The sequence below is a fragment of the Choloepus didactylus genome, chromosome 13, assembly GCF_015220235.1.
Source record: "Choloepus didactylus isolate mChoDid1 chromosome 13, mChoDid1.pri, whole genome shotgun sequence".
NCBI lineage: Eukaryota > Metazoa > Chordata > Mammalia > Pilosa > Megalonychidae > Choloepus > Choloepus didactylus.
This window is the reverse complement of record NC_051319.1, coordinates 32,503,075-32,524,596: the sequence shown is the minus strand read 5'-3', so window position 1 is coordinate 32,524,596 and position 21,522 is coordinate 32,503,075. Positions and strand designations below refer to the sequence as shown.

Sequence of the window (21,522 nt, the reverse complement as noted above, 5' to 3'; positions counted from 1 at the left end):
ACCAGACTTTGGAAATTTCTTCCTTCATTTATCCCCATCTCAATTAATGGCAATTCAGTCTACAGTTGTTCAGGCTAAAACACGTGGAATCATCCCTGACTTCTTTCTCTCTCTCCCATACCCCAATCAATTCAATGATTTGTTCTGCCATCAAAATGAATCCAGAATCTGATCTCTTCTCACCGTCTCCACTGCTACCGCCCTAGAGCATGCTACCATCACCTCTTGCTTGGATTGTTATAATAACTTGCTAACTGGTCTTCCCATTTCTACCTTTGCCCCCCTATAGTCTGTCTGATGCACAGCAACAATAGTGACACATGTAAAATTTGAGTCATATACTGTCTTGCCTCTGTTCAAAATCCTTGAGTAAATTTCCATCTGACTCAGAATAAAAACCAAAGTCCTTACGATGGTATGCTAGGTGCTACCTGATTTGGTCCCCTAGACCCCTCTGATTTCATCCCCCCACCCTCCCCACCCCGATCCTTCTGTCCTTGCCACACAGATCTCCTTACTGTTTCTCAAACATGGTAACCATACTCTTGCCTCAATACCTTTACATTTGCTTTTTCTCCTGCCTGGAAAGTTCCTTCTCATGCACGTAGCTCATACACATGCTTCCTTGAGATCTCTACTCAAATATTACCCCATTAAGTAGGCTTTCCATGATGAACCTACTGTTGAAAAAAAAAAAAAAAAAGAAAAGAAAAACACCAACTCCTGGACCTACCACTCTCTTTTCCCCTGCCTCTCCTTCATTTTTCTTCAAGGGTACTTATCACCACCTTATATTTTTTCTTTGTTTATTTACGATTTGTCTCTCCCCACTAGAATGTTAGCTGTGCAAAAGCAGGAACTTTTAATTGTTATTCACTGTATCCCAGTGCCTAAAACAGTCCTGGCAACTACATAGTAGGCTAGAAGGCAGTCAATAAATCTGCGTTAAATATGTTTGTCAGACATTATATTAGTTTCCTGTGGGTAGTATAACAAATTATGACAACCTGGGTGGTTTAAAATAACAAAAATTTATTTTCTCTCAATTCTGAAGGCCAGAATTGCAAAATCAAGGTGATGACAGGGCCACATTCCCTCTGGAGGCTCTAGGGAAAAATCTGTTTTTTGTCCCTTCCAGCCTCTTGTGGCATTCCTCATTCCTTAGCTTGTGGCCACATCACTCCAATCTCTGCCCCGATGATCATATTGCCTCCTTCTCGTCTCTTTGTCAAATCTTCCTTTGCCTTATTCCTGTAAGGACACTTGTCACTGGATTTAGGGCCCACCCTGATAATCCAGGATAAGCTCCTGCTCTCAAAATCTTTGACTTGATCATATCTTTTGCCATGTAAGGTAATATTCACTCTTTAACCATGAAAAGATGATATACAGGTTCTTAGGACTAGAACATGCACATGTCTTTTTGGGGACTACCTTTCAGCCCACTATAGGCATCTCTTGCGTTGCTTTATCTTCAGCTAGTATGAAACTAAATAAGTAGAATCTGATAGAAGAAGCTGTTTTCCAATACTAGTTTTCTTTTTCTTTATGTATTTTCACATTATAAAAGTAATACAGAGGCGGGGCAAGATGGCAGACTGGTGAGCTGTATGTTTTAGTTACTCCTCCAGGAAAGGAGGTAGAAAGCCAGGAACTGCATGGACTGGACACCACAGAGCAATCTGACTTTGGGCATACTTCATACAACACTCATGAAAACGTGGAACTGCTGAGATCAGCGAAATCTGTAAGTTTTTGCGGCCAGGGGACCCGCGCCCCTCCCTGCCAGGCTAGTCCCGTGGGAGGAGGAGCTGTCAGCTCCGGGAAGGAGAAGGGAGAACTGCAGTGGCAGCCCTTATCGGAAACTCATTCTACTGATCCAAACGCCAACCATAGATACACGGAGACCAGACACCAGAGAATCTGAGAGCAGCCAGCCCAGCAGAGAGGAGACAGGAATAGAAAAAAAACAACACGAAAAACTCCAAAATAAAAGCGGAGGATTTTTGGAGTTCTGGTGAGCGTGGAAGGGGGAAGGGCAGAGCTCAGGCCCTGAGGCGCATATGCAAATCCCGAAGAAAAGCTGATCTCTCTGCCCTGTGGACCTTTCCTTAATGGCCCTGGTTGCTTTGTCTCTTAGCATTTCAATAACCCATTAGATCTCTGAGGAGGGCCCTTTTTTTTTTTTTTTTTTTTTTTTAATCCTTTTTCTTTTTCTAAAACAATTACTCTAAGAAGCCCAATACAGAAAGCTTCAAAGACCTGCAATTTGGGCAGGTCAAGTCAAGAGCAGAACTAGGAGAGCTCTGAGACAAAACGCAATAATCCAGTGGCTGAGAAAATTCACTAAACACCACAACTTCCCAAGAAAAGGGGGGTGTCCGCTCACAGCCATCATCCTGGTGGACAGGAAACACTCCTGCCCATCGCCAGCCCCATAGCCCAGAACTGCCCCAGACAACCCAGTGTGACAGAAGTGCTTCAGATAACAGGCACACACCACAAAACTGGGCGTGGACATTAGCCTTCCCTGCAACCTCAGCTGATTGTCCCAGAGTTGGGAAGGTAGAGCAGTGTGAAATAACAAAGCCCCATTCAGCCATCATTTCAGCAGACTGGGAGCCTCCCTACACAGCCCAGCAGCCCAGAACTGCCCTGGGGGGACGGCACTCACCTGTGACATAGCACAGTCATCCCTCAACAGAGGACCAGGGGGTGCACGGCCTGGAAGAGGGGCCCACTTGCAAGTCTCAGGAGCCATACGCCAATACCAAGGACTTGTGGGTCAGTGGCAGAGACAAACTGTGGCAGGACTGAACTGAAGGATTAGACTATTGCAGCAGCCTTAAAACTCTAGGATCACCAGGGAGATTTGATTGTTAGAGCCACCCCCCCCTCCCTGACTGCCCAGAAACACGCCCCATATACAGGGCAGGCAACACCACTACACACGCAAGCTTGGTACACCAATTGGACCCCACAAGACTCACTTCCCCACTCACCAAAAAGGCTAAGCAGGGGAGAACTGGCTTGTGGAGAACAGGTGGCTCGTGGACGCCACCTGCTGGTTAGTTAGAGAAAGTGTACTCCACGAAGCTGTAGATCTGATAAATTAGAGATAAGGACTTCAATTGGTCTACAAATCCTAAAAGAACCCTATCAAGTTCAGCAAATGCCACGAGGCCAAAAACAACAGAAAATTATAAAGCATATGAAAAAAACAGACGATATGGATAACCCAAGCCCAAGCACCCAAATCAAAATATCAGAAGAGACACAGCACCTAGAGCAGCTACTCAAAGAACTAAAGATGAACAATGAGACCATAGTACGGGAGACAAAGGAAACCAAGAAGACCCTAGAAGAGCATAAAGAAGACATTGCAAGACTAAATAAAAAAATGGATGATCTTATGGAAATTAAAGAAACTGTTGACTAAATTAAAAAGATTCTGGACACTCATAGTACAAGACTAGAGGAAGTTGAACAACGAATCAGTGACCTTGAAGATGACAGAATGGAAAATGAAAGCATAAAAGAAAGAATGGGGAAAAAAATTGAAAAAATCGAAATGGACCTCAGGGATATGATAGATAATATGAAACGTCCAAATATAAGACTCATTGGTGTCCCAGAAGGGGAAGAAAAGGGTAAGGGTCTAGGAAGAGTATTCAAAGAAATTGTTGGGGAAAACTTCCCAAATCTTCTAAACACCATAAATACACAAATCATAAATGCTCAGCGAACCCCAAATAGAATAAATCCAAATAAACCCACTCCGAGACATATACTGATCACACTGTCAAACACAGAAGAGAAGGAGCAAGTTCTGAAAGCAGCAAGAGAAAAGCAATTCACCACATACAAAGGAAACAGCATAAGACTAAGTAGTGACTACTCAGCAGCCACCATGGAGGCGAGAAGGCAGTGGCACGATATATTTAAAATTCTGAGTCAGAAAAATTTCCAGCCAAGAATACTTTATCCAGCAAAGCTCTCCTTCAAATTTGAGGGAGAGCTTAAATTTTTCACAGACAAACAAATGCTGAGAGAATATGCTAACAAGAGACCTGCCCTACTGGAGATACTAAAGGGAGCCCTACAGACAGAGAAACAAAGAAAGGACAGAGAGACTTGGAGAAAGGTTCAGTACTAAAGAGATGCGGTATGGGTACAATAAAGGATATTAATAGACAGGGGAAAAATATGACAAACATAAACCAAAGGATAAGATGGCTGATTCAAGAAATGCCGTCACGGTTATAACGTTGAATGTAAATGGATTAAACTCCCCAATTAAAAGATATAGATTCGCAGAATGGATCAAAAAAAATGAACCATCAATATGTTGCATACAAGAGACTCATCTTAGACACAGGGACACAAAGAAACTGAAAGTGAAAGGATGGAAAAAAATATTTCATGCAAGCTACAGCCAAAAGAAAGCAGGTGTAGCAATATTAATCTCAGATAAAATAGACTTCAAATGCAGGGATGTTTTGAGAGACAAAGAAGGCCACTACATACTAATAAAAGGGGCAATTCAGCAAGAAGAAATAACAATCGTAAATGTCTATGTACCCAATCAAGGTGCCACAAAATACTTGAGAGAAACACTGGCAAAACTAAAGGAAGCAATTGATGTTTCCACAATAATTGTGGGAGACTTCAACACATCACTCTCTCCTATAGATAGATCAACCAGACAGAAGACCAATAAGGAAATTGAAAACCTAAACAATCTGATAAATGAATTAGATTTAACAGACATATACAGGACATTACATCCCAAATCACCAGGATACACATACTTTTCTAGTGCTCATGGAACTTTCTCCAGATTAGATCATATGCTGGGACATAAAACAAGCCTCAATAAATTTAAAAAGATTGAAATTATTCAAAGCACATTCTCTGACCACAATGGAATACAATTAGAAGTCAATAACCATCAGAGACTTAGAAAATTCACAAATACCTGGAGGTTAAACAACACACTCCTAAACAATCAGTGGGTTAAAGAAGAAATAGCAAGAGAAATTGCTAAATATATAGAGACGAATGAAAATGAGAACACAACATACCAAAACCTATGGGATGCAGCAAAAGCAGTGCTAAGGGGGAAATTTATAGCACGAAACGCATATATTAAAAAGGAAGAAAGAGCCAAAATCAAAGAACTAATGGATCAACTGAAGAAGCTAGAAAATGAACAGCAAACCAATCCTAAACCAAGTAGAAGAAAAGAAATAACAAGGATTAAAGCAGAAATAAATGACATAGAGAACAAAAAAACAATAGAGAGGATAAATATCACCAAAAGTTGGTTCTTTGAGAAGATCAACAAGATTGACAAGCCCCTAGCTAGACTGACAAAATCAAAAAGAGAGAAGACCCATATAAACAAAATAATGAATGAAAAAGGTGACATAACTGCAGATCCTGAAGAAATTAAAAAAATTATAAGAGGATACTATGAACAACTGTATGGCAACAAACTGGATAATGTAGAGGAAATGGACAATTTCCTGGAAACATATGAACAACCTAGACTGACCAGAGAAGAAATAGAAGACCTCAACCAACCCATCACAAGCAAAGAGATCCAATCAGTCATCAAAAATCTTCCCACAAATAAATGCCCAGGGCCAGATGGCTTCACAGGGGAATTCTACCAAACTTTCCAAAAGAACTGACACCAATCTTACTCAAACTCTTTCAAAACATTGAAGAAAATGGAACACTACCTAACTCATTTTATGAAGCTAACATCAATCTAATACCAAAACCAGGCAAAGATGCTACAAAAAAGGAAAACTACCGGCCAATCTCCCTAATGAATATAGATGCAAAAATCCTCAACAAAATACTTGCAAATCGAATCCAAAGACACATTAAAAAAATCATACACCATGACCAAGTGGGGTTCATTCCAGGCATGCAAGGATGGTTCAACATAAGAAAAACAATCAATGTATTACAACACATTAACAAGTCAAAAGGGAAAAATCAATTGATCATCTCAATAGATGCTGAAAAAGCATTTGACAAAATCCAACATCCCTTTTTGATAAAAACACTTCAAAAGGTAGGAATTGAAGGAAACTTCCTCAACATGATAAAGAGCATATATGAAAAACCCACAGCCAGCATAGTACTCAATGGTGAGAGACTGAAAGCCTTCCCTCTAAGATCAGGAACAAGACAAGGATGCCCGCTGTCACCACTGTTATTCAACATTGTGCTGGAAGTGCTAGCCAGGGCAATCCGTCAAGACAAAGAAATAAAAGGCATCCAAATTGGAAAAGAAGAAGTAAAACTGGCATTGTTTGCAGATGATATGATCTTATATCTAGAAAACCCTGAGAAATCGACGATACAGCTACTAGAGCTAATAAACAAATTTAACAAAGTAGCGGGATACAAGGTTAATGCACATAAGTCAGTAATGTTTCTATATGCTAGAAATGAACAAACTGAAGAGACACTCAAGAAAAAGATACCATTTTCAATAGCAACTAAAAAAATCAAGTACCTAGGAATAAACTTAAACAAAGATGTAAAAGACCTATACAAAGAAAACTACATAACTCTACTAAAAGAAATAGAAGGGGACCTTAAAAGATGGAAAAATATTCCATGTTCATGGATAGGAAGACTAAATGTCATTAAGATGTCAATTCTACCCAAACTCATCTACAGATTCAATGCAATCCCAATCAAAATTCCAGCAACCTACTTTGCAGACTTGGAAAAGCTAGTTATCAAATTTATTTGGAAAGAGAAGATGCCTCCAATTTGTAAAGACACTCTAAAAAAGAAAAACCAAGTGGGAGGACTTACACTCCCTGACTTTGAAGCTTATTATAAAGCCACAGTTGCCAAAACAGCATGGTACTGGCACAAAGATAGACATATAGATCAATGGAATCGAATTGAGAATTCGGAGATAGACCCTCAGATCTATGGCCGACTGATCTTTGATAAGGCCCCCAAAGTCACTGAACTGAGTCATAATGGTCTTTTCAACAAATGGGGCTGGGAGAGTTGGATATCCATATCCAAAAGAATGAAAGAGGACCCCTACCTCACCCCCTACACAAAAATTAACTCAAAATGGACCAAAAATCTCAATATAAAAGAAAGTACCATAAAACTCCTAGAAGATAATGTAGGAAAACATCTTCAAGACCTTGTATTAGGCGGCCACTTCCTAGACTTTACACCCAAAGCACAAGCAACAAAAGAGAAAATAGATAAATGGGAACTCCTCAAGCTTAGAAGTTTCTGCACCTCAAAGGAATTTCTCAAAAAGGTAAAGAGGCAGCCAACTCAATGGGAAAAAATTTTTGGAAACCATGTATCTGACAAAAGACTGATATCTTGCATATACAAAGAAGTCCTACAATTCAATGACAATAGTACAGACAGCCCAATTATAAAATGGGCAAAAGATATGAAAAGACAGTTCTCTGAAGAGGAAATACAAATGGCCAAGAAACACATGAAAAAATGTTCAGCTTCATTAGCTATTAGAGAGATGCAAATTAAAACCACAATGAGATACCATCTAACACCGGTTAGAATGGCTGCCATTAAACAAACAGGAAACTACAAATGCTGGAGGGGATGTGGAGAAATTGGAACTCTTATTCATTGTTGGTGGGACTGTTCAGCCACTCTGGAAGTCAGTCTGGCAGTTCCTTAGAAAACTAGATATAGAGTTACCATTCGATCCAGTGATTGCACTTCTCGGTATATACCCGGAAGGTCGGAAAGCAGTGACACGAACAGATATCTGCACGCCAATGTTCATAGCAGCATTATTCACAATTGCCAAGAGATGGAAACAACCCAAATGTCCTTCAACAGATGAGTGGATAAATAAAATGTGGTATATACACACGATGGAATACTACGCGGCAGTAAGAAGGAACGATCTCGTGAAACATATGACAACATGGATGAACCTTGAAGACATAATGCTGAGCGAAATAAGCCAGGCACAAAAAGAGAAATATTATATGCTACCACTAATGTGAACTTTGAAAAATGTAAAACAAATGGTTTATAATGTAGAATGTAGGGGAACTAGCAATAGAGAGCAATTAAGGAAGGGGGAACAATAATCCAAGAAGAACAGATAAGCTATTTAACGTTCTGGGGATGCCCAGGAATGACTATGGTCTGTTAATTTCTGATGGATATAGTAGGAGCAAGTTCACAGAAATGTTGCTATATTAGGTAACTTTCTTGGGGTAAAGTAGGAACATGTTGGAAGTTAAGCAGTTATCTTAGGTTAGTTGTCTTTTTCTTACTCCCTTGTTATGGTCTCTTTGAAATGTTCTTTTATTGTATGTTTGTTTTCTTTTTAACTTTTTTTTTCATACAGTTGATTTAAAAAAGAAGGGAAAGTTAAAAAAAAAAAAAAAAAAAAAGGAAAAACAAGGGAAAAAAAAAAAGATGTAGTGCCCCCTTGAGGAGCCTGTGGAGAATGCAGGGGTATTCACCTACCCCACCTCCATGGTTGCTAACATGACCACAGACATAGGGGACTGGTGGTTTGATGGGTTGAGCCCTCTACCACAGGTTTTTCCCTTGGGAAGATGGTTGCTGCAAAGGAGAGGCTAGGCCTCCCTATGGTTGTGCCTAAGAGCCTCCTCCCGAATGCCTCTTTGTTGCTCAGATGTGGCCCTGTCTCTCTAGCTAAGCCAACTTGAAAGGTGAAATCACTGCCCTCCCCCCTACGTGGGATCAGACACCCAGGGGAGTGAATCTCCCTGGCAACGTGGAATACAACTTCCGGGGAGGAATGTAGACCTGGCATCGTGGGACAGAGAACATCTTCTTGACCAAAAGGGGGATGTGAAAGGAAATGAAATAAGCTTCAGTGGCAGAGAGATTCCAAAAGGAGCCGAGAGGTCACTCTGGTGGGCACTCTTATGCACGCTCTAGACAACCCTTTTTAGGTTCTAAAGAATTGGGGTAGCTGGTGGTGGATACCTGAAACTATCAAACTACAACCCAGAACCCATGAATCTCGAAGACAGTTGTATAAAAATGTAGCTTATGAGGGGTGACAATGGGATTGGGAAAGCCATAAGGACCACACTCCACTTTGTCTAGTTTAGGGATGGATGAGTAGAAAAATAGGGGAAGGAAACAAACAGACAAAGGTACCCAGTGTTCTTTTTTACTTCAATTGCTCTTTTTCACTCTAATTATTATTCTTGTTATTTTTGTGTGTGTGCTAATGAAGGTGTCAGGGATTGATTTGGGTGATGAATGTACCACTATGTAATGGTACTGTAAACAATCGAAAGTACGATTTGTTTTGTATGACTGTGTGGTATGTGAATATATCTCAATAAAATGAAGATTAAAAAAAAAAAAAGTAATACATACTCATGGTAAAATTTAGAACAGTACAGAAGGACAAAGATAGGTAAAAGTTTATTTAGTGTAAAAAGGTAGAAATGAGGAAGAATTTCCTTATTCCTCTGACCCTCTAGTTTTGTTCTTCAAAGATAACCTATAGTGATAATTTATTCTATGATTTTCCAAATATGTTTTCTGCATATACTGCATGTATTACAGGCACGTACCCAAAAATACATTTCTTTTTTACACAAATGAAAATTGTATGTATGTAATGCAATAATATGTTTTAGAAATCTCTTCATTTAATTATACATCATTCCTTTTTATTTTACTTCTATGGTGTACAACAGTTTATTAAGCCAATCTCCTCTTGCTGAGCATTTACATCATTTCTAATCTTTCTGCTATTACAAATTGCTGTCATGAACATCTATGTGTGTATCCTTCCTTACTCATGATAGTTTATCTATGAGATATTATCTCAGAAGTTGTACAGTTAGCTGTTGCAAAATTATTCTCTAGCAGTGCTACAACTCTGCTCTCTCATGGTCAGTATAAGAGAATGCATGCTCTGTGTTCTGTCTTCTTACATCCTGACCATAGATATTTGTTAAAACCCTCAGTTTGTAACTTGTATTCAAATCTTGTCTGGCTTAATTTTGATTTTCTAAGGGCAATGGAGATGCAGATGTAGACTAGATGAGTTCCCAAACATCACTGATGTCTTATTATTACATATGTTGTCTCCTTTTTCCTATCTCTCTTTCAGGAATAAAATCAAGGGAATCAGCACAGAATAAATGCTGGCACAAATTCCCCACATTTCTCCTTTTGATTTCAGTTTGTACTGTCTCATTGGGATAGACCACATTCTGACTTTGGTAATTGTGCTGAAATTACTGGGCAAGACTCAGTAGATAAAAAAGGAAGCACATTAACTTATTCTGGTTTGTCATGAGTATTAAACTACTGTGTATTTATATCTCTATAGAACATTTCTGGAAAGTATTGTTTATATTGTTGACATAGCCCTGTCAACTTCCATCTTGCTCCCCTCACTACACTTTAAGAAAAGTGATTCCAAGTCGGATGTAAATTTGAGAGGGATAAGAGATCTGTGCCTTGGGATATAATGCAAAGCTCACTTTGGTCAGGGGGATCCTGCCCTTACTGCTCTGCCATTGACTGATATTTTAGGGAGCATTTCACAATTGATTGACTTGTTTGAAAGTCCTTTAGACTTTTTAGCTGGCATAGTCCTACACTAGGTCTGAACCTTCGTGGAGCAGTTCAGAGCACCAAAGAGCCTCTTTAAATTCTACTGTGAGGGTTCTTGCTATAAAGCAGCAAGTCAACAGAGGGTCCTTACTCTGAAGTTTTTTCCATAACATATTCCTGTGGAATAACTCTGAACAAAAGGTAGATGAACAATTGGTGGAAATCTTGAGAGGCTATAAATATAGTCCAGATGAGAGATAAGGGCCTGAGCCAAGTTTCTAACAGTGGGAATGGAAGAAGAAGGTGCATTTGAGAGAGATTTAAAGAGATCATGTTAACAGGATTTGGTGTCGAGTGCTTTTTTCTGGCAGTGTAGTTAAAACATTTTGAAATAACCAAAACATCTCTGAAATGGAAAATGGTTACGCAGAAAGTTTTAATTTCTTTTACTTTTTAGCCCTGGAACAATTTGTTTCAGGAATCCTTTTCTTGACCTTTTAAAATCTATTACCCAGAAATTTCTTTGTCCCAGGAAAAAAAGCTTTTGTTTTAATGACTGACTTATAGTTTAATTACACATTAATTTTTATATATCAGCCCTCTTCCCTGTTAATTACCTGTTAATTGTAAGGAATTTTAGTATCTAATTAGGTAGACTGGGCTTATCTAAAAACTAGAAAATTCTGTCTACCTCACAATATTTCTTTGAGCTCTCAAGCATATATGACGAAAGTGAACTTTTCTTTTCCTTAGACTGAACCATTGGTATAGGTAAGAGGATAACTGTAAACAGGAACATCAAAAATATAAAAGCATTTACAAATATTTTTAATATTTGGATTTTTCTGGACTGTAAAAAATGCCTTTAAACTCTGACATGAGAGTTCTACCTGATTTTTTAAATAAAAATATTCTCACTTCCTGTGGTGGCACATAAACAGGTTTTCACATCATTTCGTCAAAATAGTTACCAAAATTTTTACTTACGGAACACATTTTTTCTTCTTTTAAACTTTTTTTGTGGCTCAGTGATAAAGACTATATGTTTTAAATTTTGCAGGAGCTTTAGCAAGAAGTTTAAGTTTCACAATTTTATGTCATCATTATTCTCTTCTCTTTTTCTCAACTCCTCTCCTTACCCCCAACTACACACACCAGCCCAATATTAATTGGCTCTTCTGCTGTTATTGTTAGTCACTACCATCTGTTTAATTGTAGGGCTTATTAAGAAAGACAGTACATAAATTCATATATATACATACATAAAATGTAGTTGTGGCCCTAAAAATAAATTCATATTTCTTATTATCCAAATAAATATAGCTTCAATGTGAGGTGAAGGTGTTGATGATCAGCATTGAATTCTGAACGGTCTAGTGTCAGGGAATTCTAATAGTACAGTGATTTCATTAATTTTCTTAAAGCTGTCAATATCCTCAAATATAATCTCTGAAAGTCTTTTCTACAACTCCCACAGGCACAATTAATGGCTCCCTCATGTGTACTCCCTTAGCTTTTTGTGCACACCTCTTAGAAAGTCTTACTGTGTTGTAGTTATATGTTTACAAATCTATCTCTAACTAGAGAGAATTCCTTTAGGGATTGAACTGTGTTATTCATATTTGGATCCCTAGTATATATATCACAGTGCCTAACACATATTAAGCATTCAGTTAATATTTATTGAATATATGCTTTCATTCAATAAGCATTTTTTACACTCAAGAAATCTAGGAGTGAATGTTGAAAGAGAAAATTACCACAACTATCCTTTTAAAAAAGTATACTTCATCTTGCATTTTAAAAATGGCTTATAAATTGATTTATTTGCAGCCTCTCAGTAATGTATCCTCTTGCATACCTCATTGCCTTGGATAATTCAGTCACTATAATTAAAGCACATTGGGTTTCAAATTTATTAGGAAATAGTTGAGAAATACGAAAAGGGCATAAAGAATACTACTATAAATACTCATGTGCCCACCATCCAGCTTAAGAAATAAAACATTCCCAGCCCATTTAAAGCTCCCTCTGCATGTCTCTGCAGTCTCATCCCACTTCTGTCCCCACCCTGCCAGAAGTAAGCATTATCACAAATTTGATAGTTAATTTCCTTATACTTTTACTGCCTGTATTTTAAATCTTGAACAATATATTGCATTTTAAGGCATGTTTTCAAACTATTATATGGAAAGTATCATACTGTGTATTTTAGTTTCCTCATTGCTAAAGCATATACCATGAACTAGGTTAGCATAAACAATGTTAATTTATTGGCTTACAGTTTTGAAGGTAGGATAAGTCCAAATCAAGGCGTCATCAAGGAAATGCTTTCTTCCCAAAGACTGACATTCTGGGGCTAGCTACTGGTGATCCTTGATCCTTGGCTTCTGTGTCACGTAGCAATGCACATGGCAGCCTCTCCTGGCCTCTACCTTCTCTTCTGGTTTCTGTTGATTTTCAGAAATCATTTGTAAATATTTCATCCAAATCTCCCATTATCTGTCTGTAAATGATAAGGAAAGATTTTGTAATAGCAAGAAAACGATGTATATTTTAGTTCATCAAGAAACAAGTCATTGCAATAATGAAGGACACTGAGAAAACATGGGTAAGAGCATTGGCAACAAGAACATCGCCAACCCCACAGCGACACTGCTGGCCAGCTGCATGATGCTGCACCACCTCAAGCTCCACTCCTACACCACCTCCATCCAGAAGGCTATCGTCACATCTGTGGACAGTGAAAACATGCATATCCCGGACATTGGGGGACAGGGTACCACATCCGAAGCCATCCACAACATCATCCACCATACCTGCATCATGAGTGGCCGGGCCGCGGAGGCCTAGGCTGTCCAGGGGCTGCCCTTGGCCCACTCTTTGGACCTCCATCCCTAGCAACCCCAGCCTTCTTGGTGTATAGCCTCAATAAGCGGTGTTTCTGGCTGCTCTCTCTGTCTTTCCCTCTCTGTGACCCAAGGCCTTCAGTAATAAGATTAGGACCCATCTTGGGCTATACCTTATCTGATGTAATCTCATCAAAATGTCCTGTTTACAAGGTTTCACACCCACAGGAATAGATTAAGTTTAAAAACATGTTTTTCTAGGGTACATAGCTCCAAACCACCATACTTGTATATTCATTTGTAACTCTTTCCCTCTTTAACATTATATTTGTGAGATTCATCCACATTGATAACTATATGTTTACTTCACTCATTTTCATGGCTCTATTCCATTGAATGAATATAACTAACCATTTTCCTGTCAATGGACATTTAGATTGTTTGCAGTGGTTTTAATATGACAAATAGAGCTGAAAAGATGCTAGAAGTCCTTACTAAACCAACAAATGGTGTAAATTGGGAGTTTAAACTATTTAGGGAAGAGAATCTACTATTATTTTTAGCCACTACATTTTGCCTTAATGCTTGGAATCTAACAATAGATTGCTAATTGGACATTTTGTTGTTGTTGTTGAAACTCCTTTATTATTTTTTTCATCATGACCTTGCTTCTAAAGAAAGTTTGAAACAGTTTATAATTAAACAGAAAACACTTAAACCAAAATAAAGACCATGTTATGCCAGAAAACCTAGACTAAGGTCTTACATTATCTAAATCTAAGGAAATATAAACCCCCCTTTGAAAACTGATTTTTTAATTTCAACCTCAGGATAAATTGTCAGATAACATACCAAACTGACACTCATCTTAAATTTTGAAAATATTCCTTTTTGTAACCATTAGTCAATAAATCCATAGACTTCAAAGTATTAACTTTTTAAAGCAAGATGTATACCCAGTGAAGGGCAGAATGAAGAGATTTCTCATTGAGTAAAGGCAAAATCAAGGCAGATAACAAATTCTGAAATTTTAAAATTTGTGATCAAATGATTTTAGAAGCAAATTCAACTGTCTTAGTTTGTATCAGTGAGGGAGGTTCCCTGAAATGCAAACTCTTAATCCCTTTATCAGTGTTAGGACAAATTACTAAAATATCTAGCCCTCTGAAGGCTTTACTCTATTTGTAAATTGTAGTTATTGGCCTCTACCCAGATTCAGATGTTAGAGATTAGCCTAAAAGCCAGTCCTGATTGAAACAGATTTAGGTAGACTAACTGCTGAACCTCTCCAGTTCACATTGCTGTAATCTATTAGGTTTCATTGAATGAGGCACATGAGGATATTATAATAAAAAGCATTGATAAAGTGTCCCTAGAGTCAAGGTATATTCTTAGGGCATCATGTTTCTCAGTCCAAAGAAGTGCTTACGTAGGTTAAGAAAATGCATGCCAATCTCTTGTCAGACTTAGAACTTGTATTCCTGCATAAGGCTGTCCCCATCAGGAAATTGAATGGCCTATGGCCAGAGGAGGTATTGTTTTTCATTTAAGTTCTTCGTTTTTATGAAAAGGCTCTTTGATTCTCAGACTGTATTTTTGTTTCAAAGTAATTCAGTTTGAATTCACTCATGACCAGAAGTCTCCTGAAAAGCCTTCCTTAAATTTTACAGTGTGTGTTTTATAGGCAACTCACACCTGATGCATTTCGAAGAGTCTTTCATAAAACATCACTTGTAAACATCAGAGATTGGTTTCCAAAGTCTACATGGTTCTGTCACATGGAACCTAAAATTGATAGCAATGATATTTTCTTAATGGTAGCTTTACCTTTCGGTAATAAATCTTTCTTAATACTTTTAAGAGATAAATGCATAACTGTCAATTTGGGTGAGGGGATTCAGCTTCAAAGGAATTTGCATTTTATGAGGTTTCTTGCAGTTTAGTTCTGCTGCCATCAGGTGGTAGTAATATGTCATATCCAGGTGGCTCCACAAGTGGCAGTCTGCTTGCAGTCACCATGTTACCCCACAAAGATTTATCACCATGAATGCACAGATTTTTGTATGAAAATTAAAACAATGTAGTATATTTGTTTAGTATCAGAGCTAAACATTCTTTGAATGGAATTTTTAAAACAGATACAAATTTTAAGATTCAATTGGGCTTTTTTCCCCTCAGTTCTTATTTATCATTTTTTAATTGTAGATGAAGGATTTCCTCTTTAAAGTATCAATACATGTGCCTTATAAAAACTTAGAAAATATAGGACAGTAAAAAAAAAAATCACCTAATTTCACATCCCAAAATAATTCCTATTAACCCTTTTCTTCATTTTCTTCCAGTTTTTTTTTTCCTCATTTTTAAAAATTTGGCCATGTCTTTTATTTATATGTAAGTTTTATTCCCCTAGTGTATTTTTAATAATGCTCTTTATTATAGAAGTTGTAGGTTTACATAAAAATCATGCAGAAAATAAGGAGTTCCCATACCCCTCTCTGCCCCCCCTCCACAGGATTCCCTATTATTGACACTTTGCATTAGTGTGGTACCTTTGCTACAATTGATGAAAGAATAGTCTTATAATTGTACTATTAACTTCAGTCCATAGTTTATATTAGGGTTCACTGTGTTGTACAGTCCTTTCTGGTTTTTTAATTTTTATTTAAGTAATATATATACAACCTAAAATTTCCACTTTTAATGATACAAAAGGACAAATATTGTATGACCTCACTGATACAAAATAATTAGATTAAGAAAATTCATAGAGTCAAGATAATAGAGTACAGGTTACCAGAGTCTGGGTTGGGAATAGGGACTGCGGAGTCAGTGCTTAATTGGTGCAGAATTTCTCTTTGGGGTGATGGAAAAATTTTGGTAATGGATGGTGGTGATGGTAGCCCAACATGTGAATGTAATTAATACCAGTCTTTTTTCAAATAAGCATTTTTTGGGTATGTTTTTGTTTGTTTGGAATGGAGTAAGATGGTAGGAAAAATGTACTTAATCTTAGTAATATTGTAAATATAGCTTGTATTCTTTATACATTTTTAAATTTTACAGGACTTTGTAACTGTTTTATGATTTTTAAATATTCCATTGATTGAAGTTTTCCATAATTTATATAATTATTCATCTATTAGTAGACAGTGTATATTTCTGGTTTTCACAGTCATCAGGAATATTTTATTTCTACCTTCCATCCACTGCCAATCAAGAGGGCCATTATTGCATTGCACCTCTGCTTGGTTTTTTCTTGAATACAAAGGAATTTCTAATTCATCTCTGAGTAGTTAGATGTTCTGTTTTTCCTCTATTGCATTTCTTACTGCCAGAAAATGTGAACTTTCAGTTTTCAGTTATGAAAGAAAATATGTAGTCTCTGTTATTATTTTAATATCATATGAATGTTCTATACTTTTGTAAATTGTGTGCAAGCAGATACCACTTACAAATATTTTACCTATGATGTTATTTAAGATAGAGCCATTACCTACTTCCTACCAAAATTATTTTTTCTTTTCCTTTTTGTAGCATAGAACATTGCATTAAAGAAATACAGTCAGAAGTTAACAAACAGTGTCCAGAGGTGCAGCTACAAACAGCAACTGACTGCTTCGAATGGCTTAATAACTATAGTTATACTTCATCTAAGTCACCTTCCATTCCTCATGGAGATTTGATCAAATTCCTCAAAACACTGGTAAAAAAAGAAACTGTTTTATAGTGGAGGGGGTGGGTGAACAGGGAATACAACTCATTCAACTTCTATATGTAAATATTTATTTTAATGATCATATTAGTATGTCATATCTAGGGATTTGTATTTTTGTTCTGTTTTGTTCTTTTATCCCCAAAAGAAATCAGTGAACTATTTGTTTTTATTTTTACTATGATATTATATTCATCAGTTAAATGAAGTTTTATAGAGTGGAACTTAAATATTATAATCCCTGAGTGATTTGTTGTGTGATATATACCATATCGATATATACCACATTAATACTACCAAATTAATTAATGTTGATTAATTAACTTGCAGCATCTTAAAAAAAAGTTTCTACCTTTACCGTTTACTAAATGCCATCAGGATTCCCAAAACTAAACACTTTTTTTTTGGATGTTATTTTTATTCGAGCCTATCACACTACTATTGTTTTTCTCACTCACCTTTACATGTTATTTTGCGTGCATAATTACGTTTATATTCCACATGTTCCGTAAAATGACTAGATATTTACACAGGATAAAAGTAAAAATGAGACAATTTACAATTAAAGAAATTATAAATCTATATTTAAAAATCTGAATTTCACTTTTAAAACTCTCTTGGAGCCTCATCCTTCTCTACTCCAAACACCCTGTAGAGTTTCCGTAATTATCTCCGAGACAACAAGTTCATATTTATTATAGTTTGTGTTCCCTCACATCTACTCATTTTCTCCATGTTCATTAAGCCTTATAAAATCTCCATCAGTTTTATCTAGTAAGTGTCCTTCTCTCCCATTCCCTGCCTTCCCAATCTGCAGTCATACCAGTGCTTTTCAATCAATGTAACAGTTATACAAGAACCACTGTTAATTGATGGGGAATTATTACATGGTCATTCTTTGATACTGACCCACCCTCTATTTTAGAGAAGACTTTGTAGCTTTCAATAATGTATTTATTTTATTACACATATATACTCAAAAGTGGCTAGCTTGCAAAACCCTTTTCCCAGAGAGAGGACACAATTGTTAGAAAGCAGATATTTCTGTAGTTAAATAGATATGGTTTTAATTTAATTTAGAGAAAAAGGCACTGTTTTTGTCTAAACATCAAACATTGACTAAGGCAGATGTGGAAAATATCTTGGGGTTGTAGATGGCTTAGGATGACAGAATCAGATGAAAATAGTTTTTGGCTGTTATTATTACAGATGTCTCTTTAATGTTTACAAAGTAATAAAAGAAAGAGAAAGGAAGACTATGTGCCCTGAAGGCTTATTCTTTTAAGAAAATCCTCTCACCCATTATCTCCTGAAGGTGGAGCCTTGAAGAATAAATATGGATATAGTTACTCCTTTAATTTCTATTAAGAGCCATGTGTATTGAATTTCATTAATATTGATGTAATAATGCTTTCTCATTTAATTAAAAGCAAAAGCTTCTAATTATCTTTTAATCTGTCACACATAAGTCATTTTGTATTCACTGCAGGGCAAAGGCCACCTTAGTTTTGCTCAAATTCATTAGACTGAGGTTTGTTCCAAACCTGGATTTTTCTACATAATTGATCATGTTATTTTGAGGAAAGAACTATATTAATAAAACAGATCCAGATTAAAATAACCTTATTACCAAGTTTTTACCTGCTAAAAGTGTCTATCTTGATAGCATCTTTCATATATCTATTTTTCCATAGAAAAAATTGTAATCTATTAATTAGCTATTTAAATGAGAAACAGGTTCTCATTATGGCAGTTGTGTTGAAGTTATTTTCAAAATTTGAGCAATCATACTGAACACATGCTTGAAATCTTTGTAATCTATTATTCTTTGCTTGATCAAATATTTACAATTATTGACCAATTTAAAGAAACTTAAGGCTGGCATTAATATGGCTCAATTTGCTTGACAGAATTTACCATAATGCTAACCTGTTCTGGACCCTATGTAAGGACATTTCTTTTCTAGAAGTATCAAAAGAACTAAATAAAGGAAGGAGGGAGAGAAATAAGCAACAGAAAGGTCTCTTGCACTTTGTAGGACTCTAGGGTAGAATGTGTTCCGGGAGAATGAAGCCAGGAATCCAGTTTTGTATTTGTTCCTTATTGTTTAGTGATTTTTGGAAAGTACTTAAGCACACTGAGTTGTGGTGTCCTTATCTGTAAACTGAGGATTTAAATATCTGTGTCCAGAGTTGATAAACCAGATAATGTATGGAAAAGTGCTTTTTATATAATAAAACACTATATCAATATTGGGTATTATTATATATTACAGATAGAACATTAAATTAGACATTGCAGTGCTCAGAATGACTGAGATCAAATTCCTGGAATTTAGGAGTTCATAATTCTGAATCATACATAATACCTATGCTGTATTTCTCAGTAAGAAATTTCAAAGCCAGTCTCATTTTATGCCACTTTTATCTTTTTCCATTTTTCTTGTAATCAGCCGGTTTCTATTTAGAGAATATAAATGAATTTCAGTATTAGCTGAAAGGGACATAATTAGGAAAGTCAGGATGTAAGGAAAATGTGTGTAACTCAAAATGCAAGAAGAAAGTAATTTTTTTCCATTTATTAGTCTCAATTATACTCACCATGGTTTTTGGTCAATTAGTACAGAAAGTATAAAGAAATAATTTCATTTCATCTTTTGGGGAATGATTCTGGTATTTTTCCTCACATTTTCAGTTAGTTGCTTTTTAGAGAAAACTGAAATATTCTCAAATTAATTTTTAAAGTAAAGTCTTCCTTAACATGGTTCTAAAAGTAAATTTAAATGAATGTTAAAAATCTTTAAATATATTAAATTTTATTTCTCAGAATGTCAGCTTTTATTAACCCCTAGGCACATATTGTTTAAAGGTCTGTGTTCTATTCTAGAATGATTTTAAAGCCTTATATGTTTATTTGGGGTTTTATAATAATAGATATACCCATTCAAGCATGAAAATTATCCACTGGTTATTAACTAAGGGCATGATCTTGAATTTATTTTGCCTTAGAAACAAATTTCAATTGATATTTTACTGTAGATTTTTATATACTATAGATTTTTATTTAAAATTTTTAAACTGCAGTTTTCATAAAGCTTGGATTATGTTTGGTGTGGGTAACAATGGGGGCAAAAAGTACATCTGGAAACCTAACTGTGAAGATCATTCATCGCTGGATGTTACAAAATTTAACAGATCATAGAGGTGACATTCTAAAATGTCTGAATTGATTAAATTTCAAATGAAAAAAAAAGAAAAAACCAAAACAAAAACCTTGAAGAGCATCAGAATATTGACTTCAAATTAAAATGATTTTTATTAAATTGTAAATGACCATAGAAATCATTTGTCTTGTTACAATTATAGTTGATCACATTTCTAATATTGTAATTTGCTTTTATTAGCAAGATTTTTTGAAGAATGAACAAAATCAAGAAGAAATGATTTTGGATTTACTTTGGGACCTTTCCTGCCAGACCAGCATTTTATTCCCATATGCTCTAAGTGGAACGTCTTTCCATTTCCTCTCCAGGACTTCCCTTCATTCTGTTGAAGATCATTCCTCTATGGATGTAAAGTCTATATGGGATGATATAAGACTGCACCTTCGACGCTTCTTAGTGAGCAAATTACAAAGCCATAATGAAATAAACAATTCAGAGCAGAAAATCTCATTGAAAAATCATTGCATACAACAACTTTTGCTTCTTTATCCAGAGTCAGAAGTTATAATCAAGTACCAAAACATACAGAATAAACTGTTGGCTAAACTTCTGCAGAACTACTTTCCTTCTTACAGCAGAGAATCAAATTTAGACATAATGGTTCATGGATACCAAAGTGCAATGCTTAAGTTATATTCAATGATAAAAGAGGATTTTAACACACTATGTGAAATTTTAGCTCCATCCTCTACAGTGCAATTCATTAAAGAAACCTACCTGGATACTGTTACGGAAGAAATGGCTAAATTTCTTGAAAAATTTTGTGAGCTACAGTTCAAAGAAAATGCTGGCCGTGTGATTAAAACAAGCAAGAGCTCCAGCAAGCATAGAGGAGCAGTGCATGCTTTGGGTTAGTGACATTTAAAATTTGTTTGGTTTAACTTCAGGCTTTTGATATCTTTAATTTTCTAAGGTTTTTCTATTTGGTTAAACCTCATTGCAAACTTTAAAATATGTCAGAAAATAACAGTTATGAAAATTTAGGGTACACATTTCTCTTATGCATTCTTTTTCTGTAAGTGCAGTAATAGAAGTGAGGTTTTTTTCCTGTCAATTATTAAAGATATTGAAAATGCAAGCCAAAATATTGCAGATATGAGTTTTTTTTCTTTTGATCACACAGAAAAGTATTGGGTGAA

At 36.1% G+C, this 21,522-nt stretch overlaps 1 protein-coding gene across 7 annotated transcripts in view; it reads left to right on the top strand.

Moving 5' to 3' along the window:
• KIAA0825 (KIAA0825 ortholog) overlaps nucleotides 1–21,522 on the top strand; it is a 437,461-nt gene that overhangs the window by 51,373 nt on the left and 364,566 nt on the right. For 6 of the 7 annotated variants that reach the window (XM_037801406.1, XM_037801405.1, XM_037801404.1 and 3 more), the window contains exons 3-4: nucleotides 16,983–17,151; nucleotides 20,564–21,233. In XM_037801406.1, coding sequence (XP_037657334.1) covers nucleotides 16,983–17,151; nucleotides 20,564–21,233 — 839 coding nt within the window. The remainder of the gene's footprint in view (nucleotides 1–16,982; nucleotides 17,152–20,563; nucleotides 21,234–21,522) is intronic. The other variant, XM_037801408.1, reaches the window with a different exon arrangement.